This window comes from Erinaceus europaeus, chromosome 1 (genome assembly GCF_950295315.1).
Source record: "Erinaceus europaeus chromosome 1, mEriEur2.1, whole genome shotgun sequence".
NCBI lineage: Eukaryota > Metazoa > Chordata > Mammalia > Eulipotyphla > Erinaceidae > Erinaceus > Erinaceus europaeus.
Genome location: NC_080162.1, coordinates 202,225,192 through 202,238,430, shown reverse-complemented (window position 1 = coordinate 202,238,430; position 13,239 = coordinate 202,225,192). Strand labels below are relative to the sequence as shown.

The 13,239-nt window shown below is 46.5% G+C and overlaps 1 protein-coding gene across 4 annotated transcripts in view; it reads left to right on the top strand.

Annotated features, from left to right (window-relative positions):
- Nucleotides 1-11,925, top strand: part of CCN4 (cellular communication network factor 4) — a 52,480-nt gene extending 40,555 nt beyond the window's left edge. The window contains exons 3-5 of one of the 4 annotated variants that reach the window (XM_060201086.1): nt 3,516-3,776; nt 6,699-6,916; nt 10,295-11,925. In XM_060201086.1, the coding sequence (XP_060057069.1) occupies nt 3,516-3,776; nt 6,699-6,916; nt 10,295-10,594 (779 nt within the window). In that variant the 3' untranslated portion in view covers nt 10,595-11,925. The remainder of the gene's footprint in view (nt 1-3,515; nt 3,777-6,698; nt 6,917-10,294) is intronic. The other 3 variants (XM_060201090.1, XM_060201100.1, XM_060201094.1) reach the window with 3 other exon arrangements.
- Nucleotides 11,926-13,239: the final 1,314 nt, after the last annotated feature.

Here is a 13,239-nt window from a genome sequence, read left to right as displayed (position 1 = left end):
TGTTTGATTGCCAAACATATATATATATATATGTATATATATATATATATACATATATATATATACATATATATATATATTATGATGAAGTAATGAATGACTTCAGAGACAAAGTACTTTGGTAGAATTCACAAAAGCAACTGGGATTCTTATTTTGTTTTTGCTTTTGTGTTTTCACTGGCTTAGATGACCAGTTGCACTGCTAACTTTTAGGGGTACTTTTAAGTATACAGGAATGTTTTGTACTTTGTCTTTTAAAATTTCATGGCTGATTCTGTCATGTTTCACTTTTTTCTTAGAGGGAAATTCATAAGGACATCTCTCTCTCCTTCTCTCTCTTCCTCTCTCTCCTCTCCCTCTCTCCCTCCCTCTCTCTCCCTCTCTCTCCATCTCCTTCTCTCTCTCTCTCCCTCTCCCTCTCTCTCTCTCCCTCTCTCTCTCCCTCTCTCTCTCCCTCTCTCTCTCCCTCTCTCTCTCTCCCTCTCTCTCTTGTCTCTCTCTCTCTCCATGACAATTGCTCTCTCTTAGCCCAAGCACCACCACCCTCTAGCAAAATGGCCGCCTCCCGCTATGCACGCCAGTCCTTCTCCAGGTCGGGAAGCGGAAGAGAAAAAAAGACAGAGAGCAGAAACAGAAGTGACTGTTATGGGAGAATTCCGGAAGTGGCCAGTCGGGATGGAATTGGCTAGGAAAGGGGGGGGGGAGAATACAAGGCACTCTGGGAAGGTAGACAGCTTCCATAGCAACGGTCGCTATAGTTTTTTGGCTCATGGGAATGGGTGATACCCTGAGGGGGTAATGTGGTGGTGGAGGAGTCATTTTTAAAACAAGGCAGAAGATTGATATGTAAATAATAATACTCGCATGGAAATATGGTGGTCTGTGGGTCCTGCCTAACTCAACCACATCTGTACAATATCCCAACAGCTTCTAGACTCTATTAGCTTTGCATCTCTTGGAGCTTTAGAAGGAAGATGTCTCTCACCTCAGACCCTCCTCCTGTCCCCACCTCTCCTCACCTCAAGCAGCTCAGTGACCGTGTGGCCACCTCCTGTCCTTCCCAGATCCCTGAATGGCCGCCCTCTCTATTTCACTTGAAGCTGTACCCGCCTCCTTTCCTCACTGCACACAAGTCCGTGTCAGGGTGCACGTGACTGACTTGTCCTGTGCCATCTCCACAAGGTAAGCTCTGTGAAGACATACGCTTTGTCCATTATGGTTGCCTCAGCACCGGGAAGCTCCACACATACCTGAGTGGAACCCATGTCTGGGTGTCTTGATGGGTTTGACACACCTACATGCCATGGAACATGGGTGCTGACAAGTTGATCCATATTCCCAGCCTGTTTCTCTCTTTCCCTAGTGGGGTAGGACCCTGGGGAAGTGGGGCTCCAGGACACAGTGGTGGGGTCATCTGCCTTGGGAAGTCTGGCTGGCATCACGGTAGCATCTGGAACCTGGTGGTTGAAAGAAAGAGTTAACATATAGGTATCACACTCCCAGATCTCAAATTGTATTACAGGGACATTATCATCAAAACTGCTTGGCACTGGAACATGAATAGACACACTGACCAGTGGAATAGAAGTGAGAGCCCAGAAGTGAGCCCCCACACCTGTGGACATCTAATCTTTGACAAAGGGGCCCAGACTATTTAATGGGGAAAGCAGAGTCTCTTCAACAAATGGTGTTAGAAAAAGTGGGTTGAAACATGCAGAAGAATGAAACTGAATCACTGTATTTCACCAAATACAAAAGTAAATTCCAAGTGGATCAAGGACTTGGATATAAGATCAGAAACTATCAGACACTTAGAGGAAAATATTGGCAGAACTTTTTTCCTCATAAATTTTAAAGACATCTTCAATGAAACGAATCCAATTACAAAGAAGACTAAGGCAAGTGTAAACCTATGGGACTACATCAAATTAAAAAGCTTATTCACAGAAAAAGAAACCACTACCCCAACCAAGAGACCCCTCACAGAATGGGAGAAGATCTTTACATGCCATACATCAGACAAGAGTTTAATAATAAAAATATATAAAGATCTTGCAAAACTTAATAATAACAAAAAAGCAAACAAACAAAAAACAAAACAAATAACCCCATCCCAAAATGGGGAGAGGACATGGACAGAATATTCACCACAGAAGAGATCCAAAAGGCCAAGAAACACATGAAAAAATGCTCAAAGTCTCTGATTGTCAGAGAAATGCAAAAACAATGAGATACCACTTCATTCTCCTGTGAGAATGTCATACATGAGAAAAGGTAGCAGCAGCAAATGCTGGAGAGGTTGTGGGGTCAAAGGAACCCTCCTTCACTGCTGGTGAGAATGTAAATTGGTCCAACTTCTGTGGAGAACTCTCAGAAGGCTAGAAATGGACCTACCTATGATCCTGCAATTCCTCTCCTGGGGATATATCCTAAGGAACCCAACACACCCATCCAAAAAGATCTGTGTACACATATGTTCTTAGCAGCACAATGTGTAATAGCCAAAACCTGGAAGCAAGCCAGGTGTCCAACAACAGATGAGTGGTTATACAACAGCAATACAACAGTGTCCAACAACAGCAAGTTGTGGTCTATATACACAATGGAATACTACTCAACTATTAAAAATGGTGATTTCACCATTTTCATCCGATCTTGGATGGATCTTGAGAAATTCATGTTAAGTGAAATAAGTCAGAAACAGAAGGATGAATATGGGATGATCTCACTCTCAGGCAGAAGTTGAAAAACAAGATCAGAAAAGAAAACACAAGCAGAACCTGAACTGGAATTGGCATATTGCACCAAAGTAAAAGACTCTGGGGTGGGTCGGGGTGGGGGTGGGGGTTGGGAGAATACAGGTCTAAAAAGGATGACAGAGGACCTGGTGTGGGTTGTATTGTTATATGGAAAACTGGGAAATGTTACGCATGTGCAAACTATTGTTTTTACTGTCGAATGTAAAGCATGAATTCCCCAATAAAGAATTTTTTTAAAAGAGTTAACATATAAAGCCAAACAAATTATTGACTAGTCATGAACCTAAATGCTGGAATATTGCAGATGAAGAGTTGGGGTCTCTCTTTTGAAGATAGCTACTAGGTCTATCTTGGGCATAATCCAAAGGGTCCATGACTATACTAGTTTTTTCCTGAGCCTGACCTCTGATATGCAGGTGGACCCAAGTTATTGTCCCTTATCCTATGGTTTTGTCTGTTTCCTTTCTATAAATACAAATAAAAAGTAAAAAAGCAGCTGTGTGTATTCACAAAAGCACCTGCTGGGTTTGGAGAGGGCACAAGCAGCTGTTTCTGTGTTCTCCTCAGGGCTGCCACAGGTGTGCGTGGCTGCTAGAGCTCTGAGGTCGCCGGAGGCCCAGTCTCACTGCACTCCCCACCCAGCCAGCCTCACCCCTGCCGGCCCTGCACTGGGGAGGACTCCCGGGAGGTCTGGGCTTGTCTTGCAGAGGGAAGGCGCCTGGGCCTGACCGGCTTCTGCCTGTGCTCTGTTCCCAGAGGTGGTCGGCGTGGGCTGCCTCTTGGATGGGGTACACTACAGCAACGGCCAGTCCTTCCAGCCCAGCTGCAAGTACAACTGCACGTGCGTGGATGGTGCAGTGGGCTGCACGCCCCTGTGCCTCAGCCAGCGTCCGCCCCGTCTCTGGTGCCGCCACCCCCGGCGGGTGCGGGTGCCCGGCCGCTGCTGCGAGCAGTGGGTGTGCGATCCCGAGGCCCAGAGACCACGCAAGACAGCGCCCAGGCACACTGATGCCTTCGGTGGGTGAAGGGGAAGGGGTGGGGCTGACAGGCTGACAGGGTGGGGGCCGTGGGCTGGGGCAGACCCTCCTGGACCCATGACCACCTGATGGACCAAAGCCCTTGAACCCCACTCCCTGCCCCTCCCCGCAGCCAGTCATAAGCCATGTGACCTTGGGAAAGTCCCATCTCCTCTGACACCCCGTTTCCCATCTGGAAGTGAAAATACGCTACTGTTGTTCCACCTGCCCTGTGCGGTAGATTTGAAGAATTAGAAGACTGGCGACAGACCTGAGTTCAAGCCCCCGCTCCCCACCTGCAGGGGGAATACATCACAAGTGGTGAAGCAGGGCTGCAGGTGGGGACCAGGGTGTCTCTCTTCCTCTCTGTCTCCATCTTCCCTCTCAATTTCTGGCTGTCTCTATCCAATAAATAAATAAAGATGATAAAAATTAAATTAAAAAGATGTCCCCTGGTTAATCCCCAGCACTAACCCTGGTGCCAAAAAGAAAACAACAGGAACCTAGTTATTTTATCTATTTTATTTTCTTGACCCCAGTATAATTGCTGGAGCTTGGTGCCTGCAGGGTCCACTGCTCCCAGTAGCCTTTTTTTTGTTTTTTTTTTGCTTTGTTCTGTTTTTAGATGGAGGAGGAGGAGGAGAGAGAGAGAGATGGAAAGGGAGGAGAGACAGGTGTCTTTCAGTGCCACTCCTGAAACTCCCCACTTGTAAGCATTGCTCTGTGGTGACCAGTAGCTTGAATCCAGGTCCTAGCACATGGTAAGGGGTGTACCTTACTGGCCCTGATACTGATAATACCGTAAAATCATAAATGCACAGACATGTTCAGTGAGACCAGGCAGAGCCAGTTTTGTTTTGAACCCTCAGTACTGACAAGATTTTGATGCTGGTGGTGGCGGCTGCGAGCTGAGCCTGCACAGTGCTGGAAGTCTAGCAGCACCCTGGGAATGTTCCACCAGATCCCAGGGAAATACTCAAATACCTTCCAACACTACAAAGTACCCCAAGAGAATGAGGCCTTGTTGCAACTTCTCATCAGAAGGGCATTCAGGGCAATATACACTCAAACCAGAAAAGGAGGTGTCCAGGAGCAGAGGGTGACAGGGACTGGCCTGCAGGCTGTGTGCTCAGGGGGTCCTGAAAGAAGGAGGGTGACCTCCCCAATCAGTCCTTCAAGGAGTGTGGGGCCTGCTCCAAGTGCTCTAAGCCAGCCCCATGAGAAGCCTTCTGTTGATGGAAGAGGGCAGATTTCAGAGCAGCTCCGCCAGAATCCCAGCTCTGCAGAGCCACAGTGGGGGAGGGTCGGAGGGAAGGAGACAGTCACCCTCTGCCCATTTTTGTGTGGTCCAGTGACCCTGTTCAGTGCCCCACCCTAGTGGGTGACCCAGAAAGCAAAGTCCTTTTATCCTCCTAAGCAAATCCCTCCTTCCCTCACAGCTCACAGCTACAGGCTTATCCCACAGCTGCCTCCTCTTCTCTGTCCTTAGATCCCTCTCTTCCCTTTCTTCTGCTCTCACACCTCTCAGTAATTAGTTAATAATTAATTCCTGCACTTGCTCCTGAGTTCTTCTGTGTTCCTCAGAGCCAGAAATGGAGAGGGGAAGGAGGAGTTTGAGAGGGAGAGAGACAGAGAGACACTGGCAGCCCTGCTTCAACACTCACAAAGCTTCCTGCCTCCCCCCCCCCCGGCAGGTAAAGATGGAGGCTTGAATGTGGGTCCTTGTGCTGTAAAATGAGCTCAGCCAGCTGTGCCACCACCTGGCCCCTTTCTCTCTTGATCTCTCTCTACATGCTTCTTTCTCTGTTTTTCTCTCCCTCCATCATTTCTGTCTCTCCTTCAGTCAACTCATCTTTCTTTCTTCTCCTACCCCCAGTCTCACCTGTCCCTTTCTCTGGGGCTTCCTGGTTATGTGTGTGTGTGTCATAATCCTTTTTGTGACTTTTGAGTCCCATCTCTCTGTGGGACCTTCTCCATCTTACTTTTTTTTTTTAACCTAATTTCTTCTGCGGCTCTTCCATTTGGCATTTCTCAGGTAGTGATGGGTACTCGTCAAGCCCTAGATGCTGAAAAGCATGCTCACTAGGACAAGTCAAAGGCTAATAGGTTCTCAGCATGGAATATTGGGATCTAAGGTGTAGGTCCTCTCTCCCCCTTGATTTTCCAAAATGAAATAAACTTAATCCCTGCAGGATTAATGTTTCATTTCCAACACATAACAGATGTGTGACCTACATTTAAGTCAATACCTGAGGCCAAACTAGCCTCACAAAGCAAATGTTAACTATTCTTTTTTAAAAAGATATTTATTCCCTTTGTTGCCCTTGTTGTGTTATTGTTGTAGTTTTTATTGATGTCATTGTTGTTGGATAGGACAGAGAGAAATGGGGAGAGGAGGGGCAGACAGAGAGGGGGAGAGAAAGATAGACACCTGCAGACCTGCTTCACTGCTTGTGAAGCAACTTCTCTGTAGGCGGGGAGCCAGGGGCTCCAACTGGGATCTTTATGCCCATCCTTGCGCTTTGCGCCACGTGCGCTTAACCCGCTGCGCTGCCGCCCACCTCCCAGATGTTAACTATTCTAAGAAGGAAAATAAGAGTCAGAGTGAGTCGCCTAAGATAACACGGCTTGTCAGTGGCCCAGCAGGACCTGAACTCGGGTTTGCCTGTCTTTCACAACGTCCTACATTTGCATGCTTACTCTGTTGCTCAGAGCTGCTCAGAGATTAAATGGAAAGCAAGACAATCCCCTCTCTCCCTGGAAGCCAGTGTTAGTTTGAATCCAGCTCTCCCTACCCCCATAGAGAGTGAATCAGCCACATCTCTCCTCTCTGAGAGGAGACCAGGGACCTTAGGATGGTGAGGGTGGGACCTAGGGACTGAGGGAGACTGGAAACTCATAGGGGGTCTGTCTGTACTACCAGCAGCACCAGCCGCAGCAGCAGCAGCAGCAACAGGTGAGGCAGAACCATGGCATAGGAACTGCATAGCCTACACGAGCCCCTGGAGCCCCTGTTCCACTAGCTGTGGCCTGGGGGTCTCTACCCGGATCTCCAATGTGAATGCCCGCTGCTGGCCTGAGCAAGAACGCCGACTCTGCACCTTGCGTCCATGTGAGGTGGACATCCGACAGCACATCAAGGTAGGTGCACCTTGCAAGGTGGGGGGGGGGGGCGGCAGGAGCCTTGGACTGGGATGACCATTTGGGCATGGAGCAGGTTTTGAGACTCCTTGGTGCTTAGCACTTGAATCTCCTCAGTCGTTATTGGTAGCATTTTTTATGCAGGAATACAGGGTCGTGCCAAGGGTTGCCGGGCTAGCTTCGCGGGCGGGAGAGAGAGAGGACCAGGGATTCATGGCTGAGGGGTACGCAGTTCAGTCTTTATTCATGCGGAACACAGTGCAATCTAAGCTCTCTCTAATCACAATCCTGTTCTTATATATCCTGGGGCTGCCAGTGCAGACCAGCTTATAGGCTCTCTCCAGAGCCTGTTAAGAGTCAGAAGTCCTGGTGAAGTGCTTCTGATGATTCTGGTGACAGAGCAGCTGTATATATACTCACCAAGTAGGGTGGAAACAGGATGTGATGTAGAGAGGGTGGAGCAAAAAAAAGAGTGGTGGAAATCAGGGTGTAACAAGGAGAGGGGGTGGAGCAAAAAGAGAGTATGAACTAGCGGGATTAAACCAATGCCCTGGAGGCAGGGCAGTGCTTAGTTAACAGTGGTTTATGTAAATAGAATACAGTTAAGCAGGGGGTATTAAACCAATGAAACAGAAGGGGTCTTAGAAGCAGAATTTAGAAGTATACCAACAAAGGGTTATTTTGGAGCATGTGTGTGTGTATGTCATTGTCTTTGTGTGTGTGATTCCCCCACAGAAGTGGTAGTGGTTGCCATGCTAACAGATTTGAGGTTGCTTAAAGAGAGTACCCAGGGGTCCCCCAGCTACTCTCCTGATTCTATAGAGCCCTCCCTCATTCTACTCTCCCTCTGATTTGTACCAGTTCATGTGCATAAACTCAATGACATGGCTACTCTGTGGAGGAGGAGCATTGAGTAGGGCTCAGGGCAGCTGGAGTCAGAGCCTGCCGGCCATTAATTTCCAATAAGAAAGACTTTCACAGACCCATCCAGAGCCAGCCAAATTACACAGAGACAAAAGGACAAATACAGAGTGGGGGGGGGGAGTTACTTAGAGGCCATCTCCCTGCCTGCAGGGTACCCTCTCATCTGCATTTCTGCCTTGCCTCTTCTTCTGCTACCATCTCATGGATGTGGGGTGTCTACAGAAGACTTCTGTCAACCCAAACTGCCCAGCTAACGTGGTAGAGTCTGCACTGAGACTCCATGACTGGGTGGCATGCCTTACCCTGAGCGTGAATTGCCCTTTCTCTGTCTCCCACCTCTTCTTACACTCACTCCCATCCTGCAGCATGCTCAGTTGGACTGGCAATGTTTAAAGGGAATGTCGTCTTCCCAGTAGACTGTAGGTCAGACTGTGGGACTTTTTCTGTGCCTCTACCATCTGATTCTGTGACTGGTACATAACTGGAACTTGCTAAACTGACCTGGGGATCTACTGTGTACCAGTACCACTCTGTATAGGAAGAGAGACACAAGTTGTATGGGGATGCTGAGTCTACCTCACTGTGCTCTCATCAGATCCGTCACAAATCTGCTACCTCAAATCTATTGCGCATTCACTCCACTTAGCAATTCTGCTCTCATTTTTTTTTTCCTGCTTCTGGTACCTTCTCCATGCATGCTTTCAGTTGTGATATACCTGCCGGGTATATAATATGTACCAAACTCTAAAAATCAGGAAAGCTTTGGTAACTGGAGAAAATAATCAGAGGAAGAAGAGAATAAGGAGAAGGTGAAACCGGAAGGGTGCAGTGGATGGACACAGCTGGGCAGGTATCCAGGGGATGAAAAGCCACGTTGGGACCGGGTGGTGGCGTGTCTAGTTGAATGCACACGTCACCAGGCATGAGGACCTGAGTTCAGACTCCTGGTCTCCACCTGAAGGAAGAAAGCTTCACACACAGTGAAGCAATGCTACAGATATCTCTCTCTCCCTCCCCCTCTCCCCCTCTCTCCCCCCTCTGTTTCCCTATCTCTCCTTCCTATCTCAATTTCTCTCATCAAAAAAAGTGAAAGAAGAAAAAATAAAAGGAAGGGAGTAGCTTCTAGGAGCAGTGAGTTTCTCGTGCTGGTATTGAGCCTCAGTGATGGCAATAAAATATGAAAAGGAAGATGAAGGGAGAGGAGGAGGGGAAAGCAATGCCTAACATCTAAGGAAGGCTGTGCGGTGTGACTGTGTTACCTTCTGGGTATCTTTAGCATCTTCATGAAACTGTTATTGTTCCACACATGGAATCAATTTTATTCATTATTAGCCTAGGTATTTATAATATAGTAACTCCAATTCACATGACCACTCCAAAGGCGTCAGCTAGGAAGGCTTGCATTAGGGAACTCAAGTCCATCTCTCATTCTTAAGATCAGATTGCTAGAAAGATAAAACAGAAAGCAAAAACAAACTAACAAACTATTAGATTTCAATCTACTGTAGCTCACTGCGTGCCGGAGACCAACTGGATGTTTATTTAAATCTATGCAGGAACTGGGGCTTAGAAGAACAGAGATGGTTGGTCATAGTCTACTGGGAAGACGACATTCCCTTTAAACATTGCCAGTCCAACTGAGCATGCTGCAGGATGGGAGTGAGTGTAAGAAGAGGTGGGAGACAGAGAAAGGGCAACTCACGCTCAGGGTAAGGCATGCCACCCAGTCATGGAGTCTCAGTGCAGACTCTACCACGTTAGCTGGGTAGTTTGGATTGACAGAGATCTTCCGTAGACACCCCGCATCCATGAGATGGTAGCAGAAGAAGAGGCAAGGCAGAAATGCAGATGAGAGGGTACCCTGCAGGCAGGGAGATGGCCTCTAAGTAACTCCCCCCCCCCACTCTGTATTTGTCATTTTGTCTCTGTGTAACTTGGCTGGCCCTAGATGGGTCTATGAAAGTCTTTCCTATCTGGAAGAGACTGGAAATCTGAGAGTCAGGTGAAGTGCTCTCACCAGGTCAGTGAGAAAGGGAGAAGGTGCCAAAATAGCCTAGCGGGTGGGAAAGAGAGACGACCAGGGACTCATGGCTGAGCTGGGAAGCAGTATCTCTTTATTGAGGAGCAGAGATGTGGTTTAACAATCTAATCTCTTCTAATCGCAACATAATTCTTTCCTGCATCTCTCCTAAGGCAGAAGAGTCAGGAACAAGGAAGTATGTAGGACAGGCGGCCGGGAGAAGGAAAAAGTGCAAACCAGTAAGGATTAAACCAATGTCTTAGAGGCAGGGGAGTGCTTAGTTAACAGTAGTTATGTAAGTAGAATACATTGTAAGTAATACAAGTTAACCTAATGTGATGATCAAAACAGAAGGTCTTATAAGCAGGATTTAGAAGCAGACCAACAAGAAGGTGGTTATTCATACCCCTCAACTGCAACCTCTTTTCCCGCAGGAAGGGAAGAAGTGCTTGGCTGTGTATCAGCCGCAGGTGCCCGTGAACTTCACGCTGTCTGGCTGCGTCAGCGTGAGCACCTACCGGCCCAAGTACTGTGGAGTCTGCCTGGACAGCAGGTGCTGCATCCCCTACAAGTCCAAGACCATCGACGTCTCCTTCCAGTGTGCCGATGGGCCCGGCTTCTCCCGCCGGGTCCTATGGATTAACGCTTGCTTCTGCAACCTGAGCTGTAGGAATCCCAACGATATATTTTCAGACTTGGAATCTTACCCTGACTTCTCAGAAATTGCTGATTAGGCATGCCCAAAACATGGGGTTGGAGCTTGCCCACAGCTGGACCGTCTGTTGTTTTGTTACAACTCATTTCTAAAGATACTCATCCCGATGCTTGGCTCCTTTCCTGTCTCCAAACAGTCAAGAAAAAGAAAAGAAAGAAAGAAAGGAAGAAAGAGAGAAAGAAAGAGAGAGAAAGAAAGAAAGAAAGAAAGAAAGAAAGAAAGAAAGAAAGAAAGAAAGAAAGGAAAAAGCACAATTTTGGTGCTGCTCAGGCCTCTGGGTTCCTCCTGGGCAGTATTCCGAGTACATGTGAGGAGAGTTCCTGACTCTAGATGTTCTGGGAAATACCCGAGTCTGACCTGCCCTCTCTAGGCTACTGGAAGTCTTGCTGGTTCCTGCCAGAGTCTCAAGGAACAGAATCAGCCGGACATGCAATATCACTAACTTCCTCTTTAGCTGCCAGAAGCTAAGAGGTTGATTGGAGTCATTTGGAATAAATCGACAGGATTTAGGACAATGGTGCAACCTATTATTTGGGCCCAGTCAAGCGGCTTGTGGATGGACAGTTCTCATCACAGCACACCAAGGTGTCTCTGATTTCCAGACATTTCTGTAACCCAAGGACACTAAACTTCTTCCAAGTGAAATGAATAGTTGTCTTCCTTGGGCGGTTAGTGGAAAATTGTATCCGTAAACCCAAGCATTATTAGGGTTAAGTTTCTCTTCACTCCTACAACGTGAAGGGTACAAATTGGTTTCATTTTCATCAGAAATGCAATTTGAGAAACTTCATTCTCATGGTAAAATCCCCAAGTAAGTTTTCTAGGGTCAGAGCAAGGCCAGCTAGTGTTCAGGAGGGATGGATCCTAACACCAGATATGCTGGTGACTGACAGACATCAGGACAGCCAGCACAGCTCCTGCTCAAATTCAGATCCTCTCCCTGCTGGGGGTCTCAAGGGAGTTGTGGGTGGCACCTCTCCATGATGGGCTCCCTGCTCCTGAAAGTGATGTCTTGAGACATTCCAGGGCTCTTATGCAGACTTGGAGGAAGTAGTTGAACTCGAAGTCCGACTTGCCTGCAAATGATCTAGGCCAGGTGTGGGTCCATTCTGCCTCTGCCCAGCCCGAGGACATGCCTCTGTGTGTCGCAATTATGTACTTCACAGAGTTTGGGTCTGCAGACCCCAAGAAGTTTCTGGTGTGAAGTCAGATTTATTCAGTTGTTTCAAAACAGAAATCTATTTACTAAGGGTTGAACACCCAGAGGGGTGGAAGTGAAATTTTATATTACTCTTAAAAATGAGGTTGTTATTTATTTCATTAATAAAATAAATGTACTTCCTGTTAGAATGCCTTTGTTTGATACTTCCTGTATTCCAGATGTCATCCTCAATGCTTTGTAGATGTTATTGGCGTCCTGACTCTTCACAGCTATGTTGAAAATGCCCCTTATCCTTCCTATTCTTAGAAGTATGAAATGGGACTTCATAAAAGTAATAAAATTGAACCCAAGTCACATACATGGTTAGTGAGGGGTAGGGATGGGATTTAGACTTAGGCTGGACTCACTTCATAACCCACTTTTCCTCCTTGCTTTTAGAGCACCCAAGGCTGTCAGAGCAGGAGCACTTAGAGAGGAAACTCATTTTCATTTGCTCACTTGTCTTACTGTTTTGCTAACTCCTTTCCCAGAAGAAAGGGGTATCTGGGCTTCCGAGAATTTAAGTGCCCGAGAAGCCATAAAATATGAAATACACAGAAACCTAAAACATTCTGTTGACTTCCATCAGAGTAGACTTCCGGCATACATTTACAGATGATCTCATTGACCTAGAACTGCAGAATCAAGGGTGTAGAATTATGGGTAGTGTGTAGAAGAATTTCTAAACAGGAAGAAAAGCAAAAGAGGAGCAGAATGAGCTTGCCTGACCTTCTGAATGCCAAGTCCAGTACAAGAAATGCAGTGGCTCATGTTCAATATTGATGTGATGAAGAAAAGGAATTGTGTGTGTGTTCCTAATTTGCTTTAAAAACTCTTTTTTTTTCCCGAAAGTTATCAGGTAATCTAATTTTTATCAGCTTAATCTTATTTTAAATGCTGCTGGAGAAGGGACACTTAGAGAAATGTATATTATTGGTTAAAAAAGAATTCTTGTGTAAAAACTATTTTTCCCACTCATATTAATTAAATAGTGATTTTTGAAACTGTAAGTTAATAGGATTGTGCATCAACACCATTCCCACCACCAAAAGTTTTTGTCCTGCCTCCCTTCCCCCTGCCCAGTGAAGCTGGATACCCAGAGATTTTTACTTTGGTGCCCTACTCCAAACTCAGTCAGATTCTACTTTGAGTTTCCCTTTCTGTTCTTCTTTCTCAACTTCTGTTTATGAGTGGGATCATCCCATACTCATCTTTGTCTTTCTGACTTATCTCAGTTCACATAATTCCTTCTATCTCCATCCAAGATGGGCCAGGGAAGGTGTGTTTATTATTGTCAATATCTGTGTAGTATTCCATTGTGCATCTAATGTCTCAAATTCATTGATGCATAGACCTGATGGATAGATCTGAGTATATATTTCTTCGATCTAAATCCTTAAGACTGCAAATTGGTAATGAGGTTGAACTTTAATAGTGGGTTCAAATTGTTAATACATTTATAA